General features: G+C 43.1%; 1 protein-coding gene across 1 annotated transcript; it reads left to right on the top strand.

Annotated features, from left to right (window-relative positions):
- Window positions 1-6,464: 6,464 nt before the first annotated feature.
- Dusp19 (dual specificity phosphatase 19) lies at window positions 6,465-20,523 on the top strand. The gene is made up of 4 exons (XM_060390387.1): window positions 6,465-7,081; window positions 10,951-10,997; window positions 11,847-11,999; window positions 16,287-20,523. The coding sequence occupies exons 1-4, from the start codon at window positions 6,859-6,861 to the stop codon at window positions 16,524-16,526; spliced, it is 663 nt and encodes a 220-aa protein (XP_060246370.1). The 5' UTR covers window positions 6,465-6,858; the 3' UTR covers window positions 16,527-20,523.
- The last annotated feature ends 5,440 nt before the right edge of the window (window positions 20,524-25,963 follow it).

Below are 25,963 nucleotides of genomic sequence, written 5' to 3'. Positions count from 1 at the left end.
CTTCTTCTAACACTTCTGCACCCAGGCTAGCTGCTCAGACAGTTCTGCCCTTAAAATGCTTTCAATGCAATAAAATACACATTATGTGTTGAACCATGGATCTGGGATGACAAGCGATAGGGCCTTTGGCAGGTCTGGTTACTTCTCTGGACCTTAGTTCCTCTTCTGAAAAATGATACATTAAACCAGACAACATTGAAATACCCAGTGTCAGTGTCAGAGTGAGCTGGATCTGTCAATTTGACACAGCCTAGAGTCTTCTTAATTGAGGTATCTCCCAGGTCAGATTGGCCTGTGCACACATCTGCAGAGCATTCAGTACATCAAGAATGACTGCAGCTATCAAAATGTCAGAAAGAATTCTGTACAGTCTCTACAAAATGGGTGAAGTCCACAGGTTCTTCAGTAATACAGAGCTGTGCTAAACCAGCCTCCTTACTAAAACTCAACAAAGAAACCCCAACCTTGTGACCAAGGGCTACATCTTTAATATCCAGGTTGAATGAGCATTTTAAATAACAAAAATACATTGTATCACCTCACTGAGTTATGAGGCAGCTGACATGGGATGGTGCTGTTACAGCGGTAAACATAATATCTGTTTTATTGAGGGCACCTCTAAATCTAATATTAGGTCTCAGTCTTCCCCTTGATAACACTTACTAGCATATGACAACACAGACCGCACTGCTTGAAAAACACTTTGTCACCTCAGGATTCTCTGATGTTTCCCACTCCCTGACCTCTTCTCACATCTCTCCTTTGCTGAGCCCTGCCCTCTCCCCATTTTTATGACGTCCAAATGAGAACATATATGGAACTTCTCTGTTGGTCCTCTGCTCCTGATCACCCTCATTCAGTTACATATCTGTAATGCATCTTTACGCTCCAAAATTCACATTTTCAGAAAATACCGTCTTAGGAAGTTCAGATTCCTATGGCTAGTTACTTGCCCACTTGATATCACCACCTGAACGACAGCTTTATTAAGGGTCTTGTCTTAATTAGGGTTTCTTTGCTGTAACCAAACAACATGGCCCAAAAGCAAACTGGGGAGGAGAGGGCTTATTTGCCTGAGCTTCCACATCACTGTTCATCATTGAAGGAAGTCAGGGCAGAAACCCAAGCAGGGCAGAAGGTAGGAGCTGAAGCAAAAGCCACCGAGGGATGCTGTTACTGACCTGCTTCCCGTGGCTTGCTCAGCCTACTTATTAAGCCCAGATGGTGCCATCCACAATGGGCTGGGCCCTCCCCAGTCAACCGCTAATTAAGAAAATGTATCTAATGGAGACATTTTCTCAATTGAGGTTCCCTTCTTTCAGATAACTCTAGTTTGTGTGTCAAGTTGACATAAGACCAACCAGCACACATATTGTATCACAAATGGCTCCTCATTTTTGCATTAATCTTTTATTAGGAAGGGGCAAATTTATTACTCAGTTGCTCAGGCCAATAATTTTGGAATTATCCAAATATCCTTTGTTCTATTAGCAATTCCTTGTGGTTTCACTCTCTCTCTCTCTCTCTCATGACAGGGTTTCTCTGTGTAGCCTTGGCTGTCCTGGACTCACTTTGTAGGCCAGGCTGTTCTGGAACTCACAGAGAACTGCCTGCCTCTGCCTCCCTGAGGGCTGGGATTAGAGGTGTTCGCCTCCACGCCTGGCTGGTTTCATTCTCATAGACAAACTGTCCCTAGTTGTAATGTTTTGATTTATGCCATTTTAAAAGATTTATTATGTATACAGTATTCTGCCTGCATGTGTTTCTGCAGGCCAGAAGAGGGCATCAGATCTCATTATAGATGGTTGTGAGCCACCATACGGTTGACTGGGAATAGACCTCAGGACCTTTGGAAGAACAGCCAGTGCTCTTAACCTCTGAGCCATCTCTCCAGCCCCGATTTATGACATTTTTAATGAATGATGATTCAATAGTGATGACTTTCTGTGGAAAACGTACTTTGAGAAGTTATCTTTGCCTAGATTTGCAATGTGAATTACTATACTATCTTGCAATGCTGGGCCAGGGCAGTGAGAGTGGCCAGCTGGCGACTAGCCACTGGAGGAGAAAGGAGGAGAGAAAACAAAATTCCAGTGTTCTGCTGAGGGTGTTGACTATGCTACAATATGTAATAGGTTCAGTGTATCAATATGAGATAGATTTGGGAGCTATAATTTAATCCTAGATAACCCTGTGTATCTGTAATATGCCTGTCACTTCCCTGTCTGTCGCCATTCTACTATGAGCAAGTGCTGTCTTTCATTCTTACTATGGCAGCCGCCTCTGCACAAATTTTGTTACTCCTGCCTCGATTCCTCTAGTGAATAAGTAACACATTGCCTGTCAAAAGATTTGTTTTAAGATTTGTCAAAGATATATATATATATATATTTTTTTTTCATTTCAAGCAGGTTGAGGTATAGTTTAATACTCAAGGTTTTTAAAAAGGAGGGGAGAGTGACAGGAGAGATGGCTCAGTGGTTAAGAGCACAGGCTGCTCTGCAGCAGCAGAACCCAGGCTCCATTCCCAGCACCCACAGGGCAGTTGACAGCTGTCTGTAACCTAGTTCCTGAGGATCTGGTGGGCACTGGTCTCTGTGGGCACTGAATGCACTTACTACACAGGCATACATGCAGGCGAAACAGCCATACACATAAAATAAACGATAAATAGTAATTTTTAAAATGTCCTTGGGATCAGTACTTGTGGAAGGAGAAAGGAAGCAAGACTGAGCAGACAGAAATCAAGTGGTTAAACAGACTTTATGACGGCCGTGGCCAATCACATTCTGTCCTGTAAAGTTACAGTGACCTTATAGAGTTGTACCAAGTTAGGCTAAGATGACCAGGCCTCTAGGTTCCCACATCATTCATTCATGGATGCCACTCAGGCTGTGAGGGGTGTGACCTCAGACAGTAGCGTTCTGAAGAGGAGGAAGACTTTGAAAAAATTGCCACTCTGTCAACAATATTCACAGCAGTAGAAATAACAAGTATTGTAAATAAAAGGTAACAGGCTAAATAATGTTTATTATTTGCCCTATAATTATTATGGCAGTATTATCTAACCCACTATCACAATCAATAAAATACAGATGCTTGTTAGATTTTATGATTGTCTCCTGACACCTTGGGCTGGGCTGATATTTCCACCTACACTATCTAAATAACCTCCCCATCCACTTCCCAGCCGCATCCAACGCCATCTGCCTTAACCATCCTTATCCGGGCTGCCTTCCATCCACAATCTTACAAATACTTGCTTCTCCTGCATCTGGATCGCTCCTTTCCACTCCACTTTCGGAGTTCTTCCTCCTGGCCCAAGCGGTTCTTTACCGTGCTAACCCGCCATGGCTTCCTTCTCTTTCCATCTGTCTGTCTCCTTGCCATGATTCTCTTGTCCCCAAAGCCCAGGAGCCTTAGCCATGCCTACCTCCTTCTGCATTGCCCAGGTACAGACCTTTTTTATTAACCAATCAGGAATAATGTCTTAGGCAGGTTTGCACAAGGATAGGGCAGTAACCAGGTCTTGAGGGCCAGTAATTAGCATCAAAATACAAGCATCAGACCAAACCCCCAACAAACAGACATTTGCTCAAGAAGCATCTGGTTAGCACAGCATAGGGCCCATCACACCATTGGTCTCACCTAGAATATGACATCAAGCTCTTACTATCTCTCTGTCCTTATCGCCACCAACATTCTGCTGTTGTTGTTGTTACTAACTCACCACCAACATTCTGCTGTTGTTGTTACTAACTCACTAAAGCCGTATGAGCCACCTGGGCATTTCTTGAGCCTCCACACCCACCTCTCCTTCTTCTCAGCATTCTCCTCTTGTCTGGACACTAGCTGAAGCACATGCTGCAAACATTAAGTGTATTTTAGGCCCTTACTATGATGCTCTTACCCAGATACTTCTAAGCTGCCTTCCGCATGTCTCTGTTTCAAAGTTTATTTTATTGGATGAGGCTTCTCTCACCAACCTGTCCCGAACAGCACAGCGTTCTTTCACCAGGTACACACACTCACACACCCCACACACTCTTACTGTCCACCTGCTTGCTCACTTCACTTCAGTACCTGCTCCATAAACAGCAGAAGCTTTATTCCCTTTAATAATCACGATGAGTATAACAGCATATCATAAGGATGAGACTGGATCTTTTGCTGGCCCTCACAGTCAGAGTGACATCACATAAGACTGCTGTCTTACTGTGTACTCAGCCCGCTTGAAAAACTACTTTTAAGAAAACAATGAAAGTGTGGGTGTGTGCCTTTAATCCCAACTCACTGGAGGCAAAGTCAGGCGGATCCCTCAGTTTGAGGCCAGTCTGATCTTCAAAGCAAGCTTCAGGACAGCCAAGCCTACACAGAGAAACCGTGTCTCAAAAAACAAAACAAAGTAAAACAACAATAACAAGAAAGAAAGAAAGAAAGAAAGAAAGAAAGAAAGAAAGAAAGAGAAAGAAGAAAAGGAAACTGTTACAATCAACCTTACTTGCCTTGAATTTCCCATGTAAATACCTTAAAACCTAAGGTAATGTATAGCTGTAATCTAACTATGTAACTCTTCTATGCCCCAACCCATAATAATGCACGAGGATCATTTTCGGAAAGCAGCATATGTGGAGGTGGAAAGCAATATTCTAAAACATTGATCAAACATTTGGAAATTGACTGAGCAACAGTATTTGTAGTACTATCTGGGTCAGTTGAAGCCAATGACTTAATCGCTTGTAAAAAGTCTGTTAAAGATTTCCATGAAGTATATCATTCCTTCCCTCGGTGATGTTTTCTGTGATGCTCAAAACTGACATAGACACAGTTAGACAACAGACAGACACAGAGTCAGGACAGTCACAGACACAGGTACAGATGCAGACACAGACACAGGGACAGGGACAGAGTCGTAAGACAGCCTCCAGCCAGAGAGATTCAGACATACAACAGACAGAGGAAAGAAGACAGGGAGCATAAAGTAGATTTCAAATATGGACTCACTCTTGGTTAAATGGAAGTGTTTTATTTCTTTTCTCTTTTGGTTTTTTTGAGACAGGGTTTCTCTGTGTAGCCCTGGCTGTCCTGGAACTCGATCTGTAGAACAGGCTGGCTTCAAACTCATAGAGATCCGCCCGCCTCTGCCTCCCCAGCGTTGGGATTAAACGCTGCCGCCCGGTCTCTTTCTTTTCTTACTGTAACACAGGCATTGCTGGTAACCCAGAGTTAATCAACCATGTGTAACAACTGTGCGCCTGATACATAGTTGTTCAGCTAACGTTTGTTTACAGTTACAGTTATTTGAGGACAGAGCAGCATCCCATGGTAAAAAATCCAATTTCCCCAGTCGTAAACTGAGAATATATATAAATTTGTATTTATTACATATATTATATATTAAGCTTACTATTTAAGTGAAGTAAAATAACATGTCTCTATAAAGTATTGTTATATGCTAAATGCATCACACTAAGTGTGTGAAAGTTGTTAGCAGAGTCCTCCACATGAAATAAGAGCTCACTGTTAGGTAAACACATGGATTGGTTTACGGTTAGAGCTGTTTTTGCTGAGCCTGTGAGCAACTAAATGATGCAAGCAATTTACAGTTCACTTTGGGGTTTCCGCTAGGTATTATACGCAGATAGCACCATGTGAAGGAGACATTTTTGGTTCATATCTCAGGCTTCCATAGCCAAAACTATAAACTGTAGCGTCAGCAAGGGAAGTTTCCTTCTTGTGGTTGGGAGGCCAAGAAGCTGAGAATCAGGGTGCTGGCCTAGACAAGGTTTCCGGGGTATTGTTCCTCGACACTGCTTCCCCCAGCTTCCCTAAGCCTCCTTTATCTAGTACAGGGTCAGACAAGGATGAGTTCTCCTCCAATTTCATGACGCCATTAATCCTGACATATGCTGTAATACAATACTGCTTATCCCCCAGAGGTCCTGTCTCCAAATATCAGAACACTTGGGCTCACAATTCCAACTCATTTTGAAGGGGCCCAAACAATCCGCCCGTAAAATGTCAGGAAGCTTCAAAAGCAACAAAAAATGTTTGTATGGAATGCTGGAGAATACATTTTCCTAAGTCTTAACGTTATACATTGTATTCACATTATCTTAAAATTGCATTTTAGTGTTAATAATGAAAACTTAAGCTGCAGAAATCTTGCAGAGTTCGTCTATTTGGTAAAGTTTTGTGTTTTTCCCAACTACGTGTAGAGTTGCTGCCATTCTTTCTGTACAAGTTGTGGAAAAAGTCAGAATACACATACATTTTAACCTTGCTAGTCCACAGAAACGCATATTTAAAACATTTTATGTAGATTGTATTTCATGTGGAGCCTCACTAACAGACTCAGTGGTTTCGTCTAGTCCACGTTTCTCCTAGGAGTAACAGCGGGGGAAGGTAGGGGAGGCACAGGAAGCGAGCAGCGGCCCGTGGGGACAGCAGCAGCCGGAGGCCTTTGTGAGCCACAGGAGGCCACACCAGGGTAGGCAGGGCCCGTGGGTCAGCGGCTCTCTCCACCGTCATCACCGGAACCGTTCGAACATTTCCAGAAAATCACTGCGCTTGGAGAGCCGAGGATTAAACACGGAGAGCAAACACTGGCCCCAGCAGGATGCATCTGCACGGACCCGGAAGACACAGGCGTTCCGCCGGAGGAGGAGAAACAGCATCCAATCGGTGCTTGTTTCTTAGCGGCCAATCACATCCCGCCTTACAAGGGCGCTCGGGACGGCGGGCTGGGCTGCTCTCTCCTCTCTTAAAGGTGGCCGTCACCTGCGGGGCCAGCTCCAGTAGGTGAAGCCCGGGGCGGTGGGGTTTCGTGCTTGCTGCTTTCCCCCCTCCGCTCATGTAATGCACTCCCTGAAACAAGAAATCCAAGCATTCTCCCGGAATGATCTCAGGAAGCAGTGCACCAGGGTGACCACGCTAAGTGGGAAGAAAATGATAGAAACCTGGAAGGGTGCCACGGTTCACGTTGTGGAAGCCGAGCCCAGCGGAGGGGCTGGCTGTGGCTATGTGCAGGACTTTAGCTTGGACCTGCAAGTTGGCGTTGTTAAGCCCTGGCTGCTTCTGGGTGAGTAGACTGGCTTGCCGCTGCCTTGTGGAGTCCCTTTAGCTGGATTCCTTTGCCATCAGCCTCCTCCAGGCATAACGATCCCCAGTGCACAATAACATTACCAACTTATCCTGATGAAGAGTTGTAACGCTTACTCCGTTAGGAACAAAATAGGGACGAGTCTGTCCCCACAACATTCTTCTAAAAACGTTATATCAGTTTGACACCTGAGTATTGACTTTTGGAACAAATGTTCTCCCTGTTTTTCTAACGTTCTCTGGAGGATAATAAGATGTTGTGTTTTCTTGTTTTACAAAAAGACTGAGAAAGCAGGTGACTCCTTGGCTGTCGAAACAACGTTGAAAGTGTTCTCCGGTACCTGCCTCTGTTCATGGTGCCTGTCTCTTGGGTGTTAGGAACACGCATTCTGTTTTACAGCTGCCAGCCTGATGATGATGTTATTTCTTGTGATATGGAGGTGCTGAATTTATATACAGGCATCCCCCACAGGTAAAACAAAAAGGAAGCGAGTGTGTAAGAGAACTCACTGGCTATCTTGACGACCTGGTAGGATGTTCTTCAGAAACCAGCCTGTCCCACAAGTCTGCGTTGCTTTACATTTGTGAATGAGAAACTAAGGTTTGGACACAGGCCCAGGAGTCAGACATAACCACACTCTGAAGTATACAGGGCATGTGATTCTCTTAGGGATCTTCAGACACGGATTGTCTTCATGTTACAAATGGGAACTGAGCTTTAAGGTTGGGAGCGTGATTTGCACAGGGAACAGATTCAGCAGAATGTCCGAGGGCATCAAGTCCAAGTGTGACTGGCTCTTGCCCACTATCATGGTACCGCGTTGTTTGCAGCTAGACTTACATCAGGTGCTGCCATTCATTTATCCTCTCAAGACTTCCAAAAAGCCATCTGCATAAAGTATTTCCAGTTTATTTATTTAGTTTTATGTTTTCATGTTTCATGAGTAAATGCATGTGTGCTATGTTCATGCATGGTAATCTCAGAGGTCAGAAGAGGTCATCAGAGTCCCTTGAACCAGAGTTAAGAATGGTTGTGAGCCACCATGTGGGTGCTGAGAGCTGAACCTCAGTCCTCTGCAAGAGTGGCAAGTGCTCTCAAGCACTGATCCACTTCTCCAGGCCCTGATCCGCTGGTTTCAACCGAAGTGACATCCTATAATGTTGTTCTGGCACTGTGGATTTTTCTTCGAAAAACTCGAGTGGTGTAAGTTATACCATGTGTCTAAAGAATTGTCATACACACTGTGTGTAGATTGACTGAATAAATAAGGCCAGCTAGACTTTGCAGCTCAGAGGAGAAAATATATCATCTTCTCACAGCAAAAACTTCGGTGAATTATTTGGCCGAGCTGGACGGTTCCGACCTTGTTCTCTGTGTCTGAGAATGAGTATATGCATATGAGTGTTTTCAGTTATTTGCTCCCACCCAAGAAGCTTTTTCTGACCACTACAGTTGCCCACAAACTCTTATCTCTTTCCTTTGTCACTGTCTCTTTTTCTCCCCATCTTGTCACCTCTTTTTCTCTGTCTCTGTCTCTCTCTCACACACAATAAATAGAGAAAATAAAAAGTATGTGAATAAATGAGCAAATATGCTTTAAAAAGACTTTTAACTGGCTACAATCACAGCTGTTCCAGAAGCTGAGTCAGAATAATAACTAGGCTGAATCCTGCTTGGGCTACAGACTGAGGGTACCTTGAGCAACGTAGTTGGACTCTGTGACAGGTGCTGGCCTCAATACCACAAACACACAGAAGGTTTATATCAATAGTGTCACAGCGTGGAAGTCCTTAGAAAGGACAACTGTCTCTGCAATATCGTTGACCTGACCTGTCTGTCTCAGGTTTGAAGGGAAAGACAGAGGAAGGGACAGAGGAATAGAGGGAGAGGGAATATTACCAAGGCCATCAGTGTAGGGTGAAAAAGGAAACAATTACCTTCCCACCCCCCAAGGGAGGAGCAGTCCTGCTAGGCCACAGAGGAGGACTTTGCAGCCAGTCCTGAAGATACCTGATAAAACAGGGTCAGATGAAAGGGGAGGAGGTCCTCCCCAATCAGTGGACTTGGAAAGGGGCAGGGAGGAGATGAGGGAGGGAGGGTGGGATTGGGCTGGAATAAGGGAGCGGGATACAGCTGGGATATAGAGTTAATAAAATGTAACTAATAATAAAAAAATTAAATTAAAAAAAAGAAAAAGGAAACAATTTCATTTAAGCCATGCTACACTTTTTACTATTGTAAAATACAAACAGAACAGAATAATCAATTAAAACATGATATGTTTTCTAAACTACTAAATTAATATTAGTTTTTCTGAACCTGTTTCCCCACCCCAACACAGTTAAGACTTCTTATGGTAGAAAACTGAGAAGTACCTTTCAGTCATGAGGTATTTCAAACTGATAGGAAGTTACGGAATGATGAGAGAACAGGCAATTTCTGTACCCACCATCCATATTGGCCATGTGCTTAGGTTTTGGAAGACAAACTTCCAAGTTGAAAGAAGCAGAATGTGTGTTCAGTAAGGAACCTCTCAGCTTGGACTCGCTGTGTACCTGTGACCCCCCCACCCCCTCACCCTATTATCTGAAATCATGCAAGGGAAGCTGGCTGATTCTGATTCCTCGGATATGGAGAGGAGAGAGAGAGAGAGAGAGAGAGAGAGAGACGGGGGGGGGGGGGAGAGAACATTGCTTGTGGAAATGGAACCACAGAAAAGTAAAATCCTTGAAATCCTTCATTGTAAATGTCCTATTTGATTATCCGAGAAACCTGCTACACTCTGTCGACCTTGGGCAGGAATCTGCTTACTAACAAGAGCCAGTCTCCACATGTGGGCGAGTAAAGAGCCATCTCCAGCAGGAAGAGACTGTGAAGGCTACGGCACTGGCTGAATACAATGTGTGGGCGGGAGCCCGTGGCTCAGAGCTACTGAGCGTTCCCTCTCCAGCTGGCCTGAACTTACTTTGTGGGTGTCTGGTTCTCTTATTACCCTTTTTTTCTTGTATAAAAGAAAGGGGTGTTCATTATAAATAGTGAGGTGTATAAGGAAGAAAAAAATAAGATCCATAACCCCACATTTAATGTTTTGTTCCGGGGACTTTCTGTTTTTTGTTGTATATTTTGCACCGTGGTGGATTTTATGTCTGTATTAGGGATCTAAACTCGGGTCCTGTGGTAGCAGTGGTTTCCCACTGAGGCATGTTCTAAGCCTCTGGAGCACTTTTCCGTTTCCTATGTACTAAGAACGTGCGTCCCGTGCCTTTCCTACTTTAATTGTTATTTCTAGTGGTGCCTGCTGCTGCACAGATTTCATATGTAACTGTGTGATCTTTTTATTTATTTATTTATTTATTTATTTATTTTGTATACAATGTATGCCTGCAGGCCAGAAGAAGTCAACAGATTTCACTATAGATGGTTGTGAGCCGCCATGTGGTTGCTGGGAATTGAACTCAGGACCTCTGGAAGAGCAACAAGTGCTCTTAACCTCTAAGCCATCTCCAGCCCCTGTGTGATCTTTTATTCATCTCCGCACCTGTTTTGGACTTGGAGCTGTCTTTGCTTACTGGCTGTATTTTTATTTGTCATATGTTGAACATCCTTAGAGCTAATCACTGCAGCATCTATAATTTTAGTATAAGTTATTTACAATGGGAAGGTCCATAGATTCATAAAAGATACATTTTTATGATGAATATTACCAAATTTCTCTTCCAAAACTCGAATTGATGTCCTTTCATGTTGATTTCCCCCCTTGTTTTGTTTTTTAAGAGAATCATTACACAAAGCTCACAGGAAAACTGAGACTGTACTTATGTTCAAGGTAATATGGTTTATTTCCTCAGGCTCACAGGATGCTGCTCATGATCTGGAGCTGCTGAGGAAGCTCAAGGTAAGGGAGCTCAATGGACTCTCCAAGCCTGGCACTGCAATCCGACGATGTCCCTCCTTCCATTACGTGGGAAACATTGTATTCCTTCAACCTCTGCCTAATTGGGTTTAGTATGTGCCACTCGGGCCATCGTTTTAGTAGCACTGCCAAATAATTGCACCTACTTTACTATACAGGTCTGTGATTCGTTCCTTTTCCAGGCTCACGTCCCTCTCAGACCCCTTCGCACCGCATGAACCTGACCCTGGAAACACTTACTTCTTGCCTCTGCTTAAGCAGTTCCCTGTGGGCCGGACCCCCATCTCCTCCTGTCAAACACCCGTTCTTGAGTCCCAGTTCATTGGCCAGTCTCCCGCAACAGTGCTTCTTTCCCGCTCCCTTCACACACCCATAGGCTTTCTTGCCCGTTTTCAGTATTTCCTCAGAGCAACGTGTAGCTGTTTGCTGTTGTGCCAGACACTCAGCTCCTGTTAAGTAGTTGCGGTTCTGGTTCTCTTGAAGGGTCCCTGCCCCTCCCCCTTGATAGCTATTTTAAGTCAGTACTTTCTGCTGAGCTCATTGTTCACTCAGTGCTTAGGATGCTTCAGCCGGGCTGTGTTTTCATTGAGTTCCTAGTGCAGGGAGGGAGCTCTCTAAGGAGCTGGACTACACCGAAAGGGTCATGCACGTGTTGTAGAAGAGCTCTGTGGTTGAGGACGGGACAGAGGAAAGGGCAAAGAGAAGATGTATCGTTCAGTGAGTCAAGTAATGGTTTTGATTATTCTTATTGCGGAAATTAAAATTAGAGTCTGTTTTTAGATCATCTAATTCATAGAACCTAAAAATCATCTTTTTTTCCTTTCCTTTAAGGTGACTCATATTCTCAATGTTGCATATGGAGTTGAAAATGCTTTCCTCAGTGAATTTACATATAAGACTATTTCTATATTGGATGTGCCTGAAACCAATATCCTGTCTTATTTTCCAGAATGTTTTGAGTTTATTGAGCAAGCGAAACTGAAGGTGAGTTTTATTTTGGTAACAGTTCTTCAGAAGCAGAAATCCCAAAGCATAGAGCCACCACCCTGTCTTTGTACATTTTGCAATGAATTTGTGAAGAACCATCATGAAAATTCTCTTCCAGCAATGCTCATTAAATCCTTATGTTTTTAAGTTCTTCAATTGTTTTTTCTCTTAATGAGAAGCTTACTTTCCATATTAACTGAGTTTTGTTCTGAGTTCTTACCAGGAAACTCCCTGGCTGACTGAATTTCCCTGTGCAAATAGGTAGTTAAATGTCGTCTGAGGCTGTGTTAGCACATCCTGGATGATTTGTAAGAACCAGATGGACCAAAGGGTACAGTCTGCTCTAGTCTCGCCAGTGTATTCCTGATGATGAATATTCATTCATTTAATGACTCAGGCACAGAGACTTTGTGTCTGTGCATTTACATTTTTATTGATATACTTATTGAGGCAGGGTCTCGTGTAGCTTAGGCGAAGCCTCAAACTCGCTCTGTGCCCGAGGAAGAGCTTGAACTTTAGATCCTTCTGCCTCCGCCATCCATGTACTGGAATTACAGGTGTACATTGCCTTACCTCTCTTTATGTTGTGCTGGGGATCGAACCAGAACCCTCACACCAAGCAGTTACTCCACCAGCCGAGCCATGTCTTTGCTCTTCTGCATTTTGAACCATAGAATTGTAAGGCAGAAGGTGTACTGCTGTGCTGAGCTTGTATAAAATCCTAATCAGAAACTGTCTGCAGGTTTGGTGACATTCGAAGACCAGTCCGGCATATTGGTTGGTTCAGTCTTAATCTCTGTTGTGTGTCAACATTCTGACAGGCAGGCTTCTAGGATGGCTATTACCTAAAACTGTATCTTGAAATGACGTTTTTTGTTTGTTTGTTTGTTTGTTTGTTTGTTTGTTTTTGTCAATAAGTAATTCCTTTTTTACATTTTCGTTGTAATTAAGTTTTTAATTTCTAAGTAATTCCTTTAGTCATTATATATAATTGAACATATGTACATCTTTGATAAAGAATTGTGTCAGAGAATTCACACTCCCAGACTTGTTGATAGTTAGCAAGATCAATCCACAGGCAGGATGGTGGTGGGGTTCATGTAACAATTTCCTCCCCTGAGAACTAACCAGGAGTCCCCTGGGAACTTGGCTACAACCCTCTAAGAAAGAGTATATCCTGGAGTGCCACCAACTCCTAACCTGGTTACGTGAACCCAAGCTTTGAAACTATGAACCTGTATTCAAACCACAGCGCCTTGCTGGACAGTCATGAGTGCTGTCAAAGTGACCTGTGCTACCAGAAGCTTGCTGTCAGATTTCAGCATGAGAACGAGGCTGTACCTCAGTCTTGCTTCACTGACTGACAGAGTCTGACGGTCCAAAAAAGTGTGGAAATATTTCGTGATTGTATTCAATTTTATTATTAGCGTAATATTTTAAATTTGTCCTTTGAGACTTTCATATGTGGATACATTGTATTTTAATCCTATTCACCACCACTCTCTCCCTCTAAGAGCCTCCCACATCGCCCTCTCATATTCACGTCCTCTTTTTTGTAATAACTCCCTGAGTCCAGTTGGTATTGCCATGTAAACATGGCATGTGGCCCTCACTGGAGCATGGTAAACCTGCCCGAGAGCACAGGTATAAGGAAGCCTGGCCCCTCCCGCCAGTGCCTGTCGGCTGTCACTAGCTCCTGAGGCAGGATTAGGACCCCATGAGTCCTCCCACTCCATGCTGGAATGTTGACCGGCCTGATCTTATCCGGGAACCTGGGCTGCAGTAGTAACTTTGTGTCCTGTTGTGTCCAAGACGCTGTTGCTCCCCGCCCCTGGCCTCTGGCTACAGTGTTCCTTGCGCTTTGAGGGGAGGCGGGTATCGTATAGATGATCCGCTTATGGCTGGGCACTGCACAGACACTTATTTTCTGCACTTTGCTAGTTGTGAGTCTGGGCATTGCCAAGACACTTTCCAGATGAGGACTGAATGTTTGACAATCCCTGCCTCTACCTACCGGGCATTTCCACTTCCCTTACTTTGAACTTTTAGGTGTCAAGTTTTCTTCACGGAAATGCACACCACATCTATTTGTTTACTTAGCAAATATTGACGAATTCCTGCTATGTGCTAAGAACTGAACTTAGTGCTGGAGATACAGAGATGGGTCAGGCAGCCCTCCTCTCACTTGGGAGGGGTCCTCTTCCTAGGACAGAAGCCAGGGTCAGCTGTGTCAAGAAGAGCACAACATCTGTCAGGTGTAGCACAGCACTAACCCCAAAGAAAAGCCTTGTTTTATTATTGTCAGCTCTGGGGACAAGAAAGCAATCCAACCATTGTTTTAGAAATACCTTCAAGGATGCTATTATCTCTACAGATTAATTTTGAAAAATAGGAAGGAAGTGCTTTAAGAGCCATAGAAAGCTGGTTATTGGAGCCGGAGAGCTGGCTTAGCTGTTGAGGGCACAGGCCCAGTGCCCAGCCCCAACATGGCATCTCCCAGCCGCCTGAAGCTGTGGCTCCAGGGACTCCAGCACCTTCCTCTGACCTCCGAGGTGCGTCATACACAAGCTGCACATGCATACATGCAGGCAGTGTACGTAAATAGAATAAATCCTAAAAAAAAGTAGCAACGACATAGTGAAAGGAAAATATTACACTTCAAAACATGTAAGTTTGAGATCTGGAGATTTGTTTTGAGCTCAGTAATATACATTAGTAATTTTCAAGTTGTAGTATAATTTTTAAACACTTGAGTCATAAAAAATTAGCTGTTGGTAAAAAGTGAAATAAAATCAGTTGAGGCAGGAAGACTGAGGATTGATGGGTGGGTTTAGAACTACGGGCTACTTACAGAGAACCCGTCTTAAAATTAAAAGTAAGAGGAGTGTGCGCTCTGTGTGTGCCCTGTATGTGCCCTGTGTATGCCCTGTGTGTGTCCTGTGTGTGTCCTGTGTGTCCTGTGTGTGTCCTGTGGGTGCATTCTCAGTGCTGCAAAAGCAGAGGAGGCACACAGAGAACAGGATGAGAGGCTGGAGAGGTGGCCGCGCAGTTAAGAGTGCTCGCTTGTGGAGAGCCAGGGTTAGTGCTCTGTGCCCAGGCAGCTCACACCTGGAGCCCCAGCTCCAGGGGGCAACGTGTCCTTCCGGCTTCCAGGAGCACTGCAGCCCTGTATGCACAACCCACCTGTGGTGTGTGTGTGTTTGTGTATTTCTCAATTTTTTAAAAAAAATTAAAAATTAAAAACAATTTTTAAATTAAAAAAATAAAAATAAATTTTTAAAAATGCTGAAATTTCCTTATGTGTAGGTGTATATAGTGAATATTATTTTCCTTTCCTTTTGCAGAACCAAAACTCAAAAATGTATCCTAAGTATCTATAAGAAAACAAGTGAAGTAGACTTGTTGATGTAAGAAACATCAAAATATCAGTTAATTTTGCTTCTAATCATTGTTGAAAAGAGATACACTTGCAAATTTGATATAATGGATGGAGAGAGAAAGTTGACCGCATGTACACAGATGTGAGGGAGCTGCCTTGAAAACCTAAAGCAGTCAAAAGCCCCGCAGGGGCGCAGGGGCAGTGGTGTAAAGTGCGCGTGGGGATAGGGTCCTGTCCCTAAGGGAAGGTCTGCCCCGCCTGTGCTTTCCTGTGTTGTAGCAAATGAAGAGTGGAGAAACAGTTGCTGGAACGTCGGATCCTGTGGCGTGTGCGCCACTGTCCAGATCATTAAGTTTTGAAAGCCTGCGGTAGGCCAGGCAGTGTCAGTCCGAGCCGTCACGTCGCTCGCGTTCATTCTCAACGCGGTACCGCCCACAGCGGCGTCCACCCTGCCCCGTGCTCGGTTCACTTGTAAAGTATCATTTACAAGTTACCCGAGAAGGGTTTCACTGACCTCTCCGCCGGCATCCGATTGCCTTTCCCGCTTCCTGTCGGTCTGAGCTATGCATTTACTAACTGATCAGTTGACGGGTTTAATTTTCTTCCTTACAGAGTCATGTAACACGGCTGACCTTTTCCTTACCAGCCATGTTTGTAGATTTCCAAGCTGGCGGCAGCAGTCATTTACGTAGCTGTGAGTTAGTGGGCTCTTAGGTGTCCTTGGCTCGAGTGGCGCGTGTGGAAGAACTCCACCCACGTCAGAGCGTTTCATCCAGCAGCTGTTTGAGGGCTGATTCCCCCTCTCTTTTACTCTGGCAAAGAGCCGAGTTACTGACCCTGTGGGCGAGCCTCCGGAGCATGCCCGCCTGGCTTACTGACGCGAAGTGTGTTTGGCCGTGTTCCAGGATGGCGTGGTTCTCGTTCACTGTAACGCAGGGGTGTCCAGGGCCGCGGCGGTTGTCATCGGCTTCCTCATGAGGTCGGAAGAACTCGCGTTCACCACTGCTTTGTCGCTGGTGAAAGGGGCAAGGCCGTCCGTGTGTCCGAACCCCGGCTTCGTGGACCAGCTCCGCACCTACCGAGTGGACAAAGGGAGCCGTGGCGGCGACCAGGCACCCGCAGTGGACACGGCCCTCGGATCGTGAGCCGCACTCCGACAGAGACAGACAGACAGACAGACACCTGCATATGCCTCTGTCCTCCTGCCTCCGAGACAAACTTGTAAAACTTCCCTTTTCTGTTATCTTTTACTGGTGACCTGGAGGTTGCTTTCACCGCCCTGAATTAATGCTTTTTTAAGTTTTGCCTTTCCTTTGTTATTGCAATATCTGGTTAAGTGTTTCTTTGAATTATAAGAGAAATCGGTATATTATCAAGTCAGTAAACACTGATATGTGTAGGAGACACTTTAAACAAAAACAAACAAACAAACAAGCACCCTAGTTACAGTTAGAAAAACAGTGAAGTCTTAATTCATTCTTTCCTCCTGCACGCTTTCCTGAACGACAACCTTTGGAGTGATGGACCAAGTGAAGACTTGTCATTTCAAATGGAAGTAAAAATTTTGGAAACAATATTCTTAAGGTTAAAAATAATACCTTCAGCCTCCTCAAAGAGTGCCAGAGTCAAAAGGCTCATATCAACATCTAGATAGTGGTTACAAACTCTTAAAGTGATTGTGTAGATGCTCTGTTGTGATTTTATGATTTTTTTAAAATTAGGTGTTATCACCTATACTTTGCTCTTTTTAACTTGGGTGCTAAGCATTCTGTTAACTGGTCATCTGTCATATTTTTGGTCTCTTGGAATTCTTAAAAACAGCCTTATAGTGAGAGACAATTTTTAAGATGTAATCTTACAATTAATCTATTTTATATCTCAGTATTCTGCTGGAAAACATATTTTTAGGAAAAAAGTTATGAATCTATAAAAATTTAAACATTGTTAGAATGCTTAATATTATTATGTACGTTTTTTTGTTGTTGTTTTGTTTTTTTCTGGAAGAACAGTTTGAAGAGGGTTTTTTTTTTTAATGCTTTCAGGTTAAGAAAACTTAATTATGTACATTGTAAGTTTACCTCAAGGTTTGAATTGGGGGTGGGGGACCACACATCAGGAGGTAGAGTCCATGCTTAGTTTGCAAAAGTCCCTGACTTCCATTATCAGCAACACACACACACACACTCACACACACACACACACACACACACACACTCACTCACACACACACACTCACACACACACACACTCACACACTCACACACACACACTCACACTCACACACTCACACACACACACTCACACACACAAATCTTTTGAAATGTTATGCATGTACATACTGCAAATGTCAACTCTGACTAGCTATGAGGGAATCCTTTTCTGCCTTCTGAGTGACATCTGTGATAAGTTCTGAAAGATAAGTAGGAGTTGACTGAAGGTGAGTGGGTTGTGGCAGATGTTTCAGAATTGAGTCAAGGATTTATGTAAAGGCCAAGACTGAGAAGGAACATGAAGCCCTGGAGTAGCGGAAGGAGAGCTGAGATGTGGGAGCAGTGAGCCAGAGGGCATGTGACGTCGTCAGTGAAGGACTGCTGGACGGATCAAGGGAGAGCTGGTAGAGTTTTAGGATGTCAGTCTTTTAGATTAGTGGGAGGATAAAGGTTTTCATCAGAATGTGCTTAGAATGTTTTGTGGTTGTTGTTTATTTTATGTATATGTGTTCTGGCTTCATGTGAGTCTGTGCACCACGTGCATACAGTGCCAGAAGGAAAGAAGCCAGGAGGTGGAGTGGGATTCTCTGGGTCTGGAATTTCAGACAGCTGTGAGCTCCATGTGGGTGCTGGGAATTGAACCCAGGTCCTCTGTGTACTTTTAACCATCTCTCCAGGGTGAAGAATGATAGCTCGCTTATTTGACAGGGTCCCCTGTTTAGAAGGTCTGAGAATGACCTTCAACTCTGGTCCCTCCCATCAGCTCTCAAGTGCTGCAATTGCAAGCCTACACCATGACTTATGTGGTTGGGGCTGGGTTTCTTGCATGCTAGGCAGGAACTCTACTAACGAAGCTGTAGCTCTCATCTTCAGGAGGTTGCTTCAAAGGCTCAGTCTGCTTACATTGCCTAGAGTGAGTGCAGAGGAAAGCAAGAGCAGTGAAGAGGTTAGGTCCAGGTTTCAAGTGTTGAAGGCAGATGCATGCCACGGACCGGCCCAGTCGGGCTCCCGACGTCCTTGGGAGAACAAGGCTTCGGACAGGAAGACACGGTTTTGGCAATGAATTGACAGACAGAGACACCTTGATGGTTTTTGACTCTGCTGCACTTTACTGAAATCAGGCTAGTATTTTTATAATGATTTTACAAAAGGCACCTTAAAATTGGCATACTTCCCAGAACATTTAGACTTTTACCAAGAATATAAAGTTTATATTTTAACTCAAAATGCAGTCAAATATAAAGCAGTGCCCACAAGAAATCTTGGCCCAAAAACTTTTTGATCAGAGCAAACAAAGAAAAAGAAACCTCAAATGCAGTTTTATTATTGCTAACCAGTGAAGAGGAAAGTCAGGAGCTAAGTCAGATGCCTGCCAAAATCTCTATATCAAAATCTAATTACTCCTTTGTTAACCATCCTCCCATATGTCCCACTAAAGATTTATTATCTTCCTTAGAAGCAAGGCACTGAAGGGAGGGGAAACTTCTGCCAGCTGCACCTCTCATGCTATTATTTCTTAAGAAATAATAATAATATTTTTACTATAATTTTTACTATTTTTAATGCCTATTAATACTAAATCTAACTTATTACTTTTCTTAAACTTATTCCTTTTACATATTATTTTTATTAACGCTTTTAATAATCTACCATTAATAAATTTTTTTATAAAATTAGTTGTGCTGTTTCAGGAGTCACAGAGAAAGATCAAAGAATTTATTAATCCAGCCCCAGAGCCACAACTGAAAAAGCGTAGAAATCTCCAAGTGGGATGAATCTGCCAGGGACCTTCCAGGGAGCGAATTTCCGAAGAAAGCTTGTCTCCCGCCCTGTAGCACGTGCTACTATGGCGATACTGGTGTGGGTGTTGGCAGATGCAGTTAATACAGAACAGATGGAAAGAAGTGTGAAATGGCTCTGACTGCCCTGCCAGAGGACCAGAGTGTGGTCACCAGCGCAAACGTCAGGGAACTCTCAACAGTGTGTAATTGCAGCTCAGTTCCAGGGTACATGACAACTTTGGCTGCTGCAGGCACCTGCACACACATGTACATACCCACATACAAACACACATATCTGCACATAAGTAAAATAATAACAATAAATCTTATAAAAAGGAAAGAAAGCTGAACATAGGGGTAGGTTCACGCCTTTAATCCCAGAACTCAGGGAAGCAGGGGGAGGTGGATCTTTGTGAGTTCAAGGTCTGCCTGGTCTGCAAAGCAAGTCTATGACAGCCAGGCCTACACAGAGAAACCATGTCTTGAAAAATCCAAACAAACAAATAAATAAATAGGAAAGAACTGAGTACTTTGAAAAATATTTAGAAACTAGATCTTATAAATAATAAATAAATAGGGAAGAAGTGGGCACTTTGAAAATATTTAGAGACTAGATCTTAACAGGCCTGAAGAGCTTAAGATAGCCTGAATATAACTCCATTTTGAAATAAAGATTTTGACTGGGAACTGAATTCAGGCACCAGGAAATATCACAGAGTGTACACCTGGCAGAAAACAAAGTTAACTCTCCTAGCAACAGCCTCCAGGAAATATCACAGAATAAATGCTTCATAGAAAATAGAGACAAACTCCCTGGCAATAATCAATGGGAATCGGTTAAAAATCGGGTGGGAAAATTCTCCCCAATGTTTCAGATATGGTTTAGAAAAATAGCCATTGTGATTATATGCCTTAGCCATTGTGATTGTGTGCCTCAGAAAAGGTCACCCTGCCCTGCTAAACTTCACCCAATTCTGTAACGCCAAGGCTTGTGCCCCCTGCTTGCTGCCATGGAAACCCCCTGCTCACAGACTTTCCCTTTAAAAATCCTGTTCACTCAGAGCTCCGGGTCCCACTTCTCTACTGCTGCGCCAGTGAGACTTGGGTTCCGAGTTCGATCGCTCTCGTAATAAAGCTCTCTTGCAATTGCATCAAGTCGTCTCCTGGTGGTCTCTGAGGGTCCCATGAACCTGGCATAACAGGCCTTGGAATTGAATTTTATTGAAAAAGAGGAGTTTTCAAAATCATCCCAGGGTTTGCAGCTTTAATAATTAGAGAGGAATGGTGCCATTCTTTGGGATAAATGTTCATGACTACGTTGGCCCCTTATATTTGATTCAAGGTATCCTGGAGATACCCGTGTCAAATGTGTATGTCAAGAGGGCAGCTTGATGGCACATTTGGGAATTGGTATGAACTGGCAGTAGGAGCTTAGAGTGAAGCTAAGAGTATAAAACTGGGCCCTGGAGAAGCACATTTAAAGGGTGGAGGGTGAGCCAAGGAAAGACGTGAGGCCAGAGAGAAGGGAGCAAGCAGAGCACATGGCCAGAGGAGCTGAGGAGAGCCCCAGAGTGCACGCTAAACGAGCCACGCCAAGAAGTTACACACCACAAATGTGCGCTGAAGATGTCTGGCCTTAGCACACGGAGGTTATCGTTGACCTTGGAAAGATCTGTTTGGTGGAGTACACCGTGGGAGAAGCCAGACTTATTAAGTGCTGTATAGTATGCTGGAGTAGATTAACGTGTATCGATTTTGGTGTGAATAAACAGTGTATTACATACAAGGTTGACACTAAGCTTTCTATAATTCACATGATTAGACTAACTCTCAGAATGAGCAGTGCCCCATAAACTCCAGCTACTCAAGGAGTTGCACCAGCCCTCCACAAAATACCCATTCGCTAAATAAAAATAATTATTAGGCAAAGAGCAATTACTTCATTGATTTTTTTCACTAACAATTTTCACATAAGTGGAGACAAAAATGTATGCCTTTTGAATATCTTAGAATTTGGGCTCATTTATTTCTAAATTAGAGAAAGTGTCAAGCAAAATATAAGAAAACTAGCATAATCACCAGAATTCTTGTTAACTGTCAGTCATCCTCTGTACTCCCTCTTGAACATGTCCTTGCAAGGTAAATTCCAGACATAACTCTTCTGAGAAAGGAGAGACTCCCCCCAACCCACTCTCCCTGCCTGAAGCCCTCTATTTTGACTGTTCTAACTTCCCTGTGCCTTTATAATATCTCACTGAACCTAACTGATATTTGAATACAAGACCAGGGATCATAATGGCACATGAAAGTAATTTAAGTTTGGAAATTATTCTTTACTTCCAGAAAGCAAAAGGATCCATTTAGCTGGTTAGAAAGGAGCAGGCAAACTATCCGAGCTCATGTTTCGTCTATGTCTGGTTGTGCCTTTTTGGTCAGTTGTTTCCTATAATGAGATCACCAGCAAACCCTCCAATTTCTGTTTGTTGTTGTTTGTTTAAAGGCACTTAGAGATACGGCTTCTGTTATTTTTTGTAGAGCCCAGCTGTGGACCTGTGTTTTTGTTGGGGTGGCTCTTACATTTTAACTCATGAAGCTGTTTTGGAGGTCATTTGGCCTTGGCTGCTGTGACTACGCGGGTGCTTTATGTGACATCACAGTATAAATGAATGACAGCCCATGACCTGTCAGCTACCAAAGGCAGATGATAAATAAGCACAGGCGTGATGTTTCCTCCCTCTGCTCTCTGTCTGAAGATGACAAATTCCATCTTTTTCCTAAAGTCCTACAAAAGGTGGATATCTTTTTTCAATGCTTTGGTTTTTAATTTTTAATTTATTTTTAATCATATTTCTGTGTTTTAGTGCGTGTGATTGCACGTAGATGCCTCTGATGCCCCTGAGCTGGAGTTAGAGTTGGCTGTGAGCTGCCTGGTGGTGGTGCTGGGAATTGAATTCTGGCTCCTAGGAAGAGCAGTACATGTTCTTAACCACTGAGCCATCTCTCCAGCCCCACTTTGAGTTTTTAAAATTATGTCTTTACATAATTACAAAATAGACAACATTATCTTAAGAGTGCTAGATTGATTTCATATGTTAATAGAGAATTAAGGGATGAGTTATAAGTATTCATGATAGATATACAAAATTTGATTGTGACTGTAGCAATTGATTAAAGGTAAATAAATTTGAGATATTATATACTTCTGAAATTTCAGGCTTTGTTTTTAGAAGAAAGTTCATACTTATCCCACCTGGGGTTACTTTCACACGGAATTCTTTGTGGACCAAGGTTCTCGCTGTGTTTCCTGTAGTGTTCAGTGATAGGCCGGTGGGCAAGAACCCTGAGTTGGTCTGGCCTGAACTTTTCTTGTATTTTTCTGTAACTAGAGCTTTACCCCTGTGTTGCTTAGATGTGTGCACGAGGCTTTGAAGGAAGAGGTCTCCATGTAAGTGTGAAAATCAAGAGTGCAAAAGATCAGCTCTTGTGTCTTGAGTAAACTAGTAATTCAGAAAGATGTGGAGGAAGTCGACGTGACGTTATCAGTAGGTTCAGAGGAGAACACAAACACATGCATTGTAATTAAAATGCTAATCTAAGCCAGTCGGTGGTGGTTATGTCACTTGGGAGGCAGAGGCAGGTGGACCTCTGAGTTCAAGGACACCCTTGTCTACACAAACTTGTCTCGAAAAGCCAACCAACCACAAACAAAAAGATGAACACAGGTATAGCAAATATGAAAATCTCCAAAGAGTGACAAGAAGCATAAAAAACTAGACAAGTGTTTTTCATACAGGATAACCAAAGTTTTGAAACTCTTATTATACAACAAAAGCAATAAACAGAACTAAAAACAAGACTTTATTTATGATAATAAACAATTCTGATAGAACTAAGGTGCAAAGCTTATGACTGACAAATCTTCAGACATGCAAAATTGCATCGGACAATTACTCTCTGTTCAATATCTATTTTAACTTGTAACTAATTTTTTCATGTATTTACTGATAAAATTAAAATTAGAAAGAAAAGATAATGGCTCTTGTTCTAACAATAATAACTAATAAATAAATAAAAATAAAAATAAGCATCTCCTGACAAGTGAGTTGTAGTCCTCATGAAAGTGTGGATGAAGACTAGAGGAAAGCCTTGGGTGTTGGTTCTGAGGCTCTACCACCTTTTTTAGAAAGGGTTTCTCTGTGTAGCCCTGGCTGTTCTGGAACTCACTTTGTAGACTAGGCTGGCCTCAAGAGGTCTGCCTGCTTCTGCCTCCTGAGGGCTGGGATCCAAGGCGTGTGCCACCACCTTCCAGCCGAGTGCTGGATTTTTAATGTGGGGTCTGAGGCTCAAACTCAGATCCTCATGGAGACAAGCAGTTCATCAACATAACAGTACTACCAGCCGCAACTGTCTCTTTTTAACAAGCACGTGTTTGCTTCTGGTTGTGTAGATCACAATTAAGAACAGCTTTTTCTAGGTGGGGGAGTGCACACCTTTAATCCCTGCACTGAGGAAACTGAAGCAGGAAGATCTCTGTGAGTTTGAGGACAGTTTGGTCTACACCTCGAGTTCCAGGCTAGCCAGGACTATTTAGTGAGACCCTGTTAAAAACAACTCCCCACCTCCCTGAAAAAAAAAATCCTTTAACTGAGGAAACTTTTGGTAATTTATCCTGAAAAGCGCATTGCTGTGAGTAGGGGGCTGTAACCTCTGCAATTTTGAAATGTTGCCTCGTGCGCCACAAGTGTGTTGCAGATGTGATTATTCACTTAACTACCCCAAATAGATTACTTGGGCTGAGAGAGAGCCCTAAGAACAGTTAGAAAGGAGGCAGAAAGACATGTGTCGGTACCGAGGTGTTAGGCACATGATGATAGAAGTTTTAGGAAGAAGTGGCAGAGAGAGAGAGAGAGAGAGAGAGAGAGAGAGAGAGAGAGAGAGGAATGCTGTGCTCTTGGCTTTGACCAGACATCAGCAGTCTGATGTCTAAGTCAACTTCTAAGTCTTTAGAAGTTGGAAAGAAACAGATGGAGAAGCCAGCTGCATTGATACCTTCATAGTAGCACTTTAAAACACATTTTGGATTTTTAGCCTCAAAAAACAAAAAACAGCGATGCTTTAAGGTACCAATTAGTTGGAAATCCAGTACAAACTTAATGTGCTTTGTCTCTGCAAAGACCATTGTTGAGTATACACTCACTCATATGTACAAGGTCAAGACAGGAACCTTGGGGTATGTACAATTCAACTCACTCTCATTAAAAAAAATGTGTCTATGTATGTATGCATGTATATATGTATGCATCTATCTATCTATCTATCTATCTATCTATCTATCTATCTATCTATCTATCTATTGGTATGGTCTTTGTAGCCCTTGCTGTCCTGAAAGTCACTGTGTACAGACCAGGATGATGTTGAACTCACAGAGATCCACTGTTTCTGCCTCCTGAGTGCTGGGATTAAAGACATGAAGCATCACACTCAGCGTACTCATTTCTTAAAAAAAGCAAATTGAACCTGTAGGTGGTTTTCAAATTTGAACTCTGGCTGAGTGGAAGTGGCACATGCTTTTAATCCCAGCACACAGAGTCAGAGGCAGGCAGGTCATCCTGGTTTACAGAGTGAGTTCCAGGACAGCCAGGACTACACAGAGAAACCCAGTCTCCAATATATATACCAAACCAAACCAAACCAAACCAAACCAATAACAACAAATTGAGTTCTAGAAATCTGCCATTTAATGTTGAATCACTATTGTGAAGATGTGACTGCCAGCCCTAACCTGATGGCACTGTGCAGTTTTCTGCCCAGGAAGAAACCGCTCTACCCTGGGGAAAAGTGACACTTTCCCCACGGTGGTGAAGCCTTGTAATAATTTATGCCTGACTCTCCTGTGGTGTCTGACAAACTTCACTTGGTACCAGGCTTGAGGCTGTTGCCCGTGAACTCCTGGAGGCCACAGAAGTTACTGCTTCGAGGTAACTACACTTGTTAGTTCCTAAAGATGAGATAATTGTAATGTCCACTTTTCTAAACCTTTCCCTCAGCTCCCTTGAACTCCAGCATGCTTTTTGGCTCTAAGGCCAGAAGGTCTTCCTGGTAGCAGTAGGAATAAATTCATTTAATTTAAATTTGAATTGAATCTTTGGTCTTTCCCAGTGGATTCAAACACCACAACACTATCAATTCACTCTGATAAGCTTGGAGAGAAATAGTAAGTCGATATTTTTGAAAGCTTTTTTTGTTTTTGTTTTTGTTTTTTAAGAGACATGGTTCCTTGGAGTAACCCTGGAACTCCCTCTGTAGACCAGGCTGGTCCCGAACTCGGAGATCTTGCCTGCTTGTTTCCAGAGCGGTAGGGTTAAAGGCGTGGGCCACCACACCACCCGGCCAAAACTAAACACATTTTAATACACACATCCTATGTACTTGTGTGTGACTAGTACATGAATATACCCCAAGGAAAAGCATCAGAAGGAAGAGCGAAGGACAGGGATGTCATGGGCAGAATGGCAGTGTGGCTTCAGAGTTTTTTCGTATCACCCTTTATTTACATATTTTAAATTTATATCTTTTGTATGTATTAATATG

Source organism: Meriones unguiculatus, chromosome 8 (genome assembly GCF_030254825.1).
Source record: "Meriones unguiculatus strain TT.TT164.6M chromosome 8, Bangor_MerUng_6.1, whole genome shotgun sequence".
Lineage (NCBI taxonomy): Eukaryota > Metazoa > Chordata > Mammalia > Rodentia > Muridae > Meriones > Meriones unguiculatus.
Note: the sequence above shows the minus strand (reverse complement) of the source record. Positions and strands in the feature narration are given on the sequence as shown.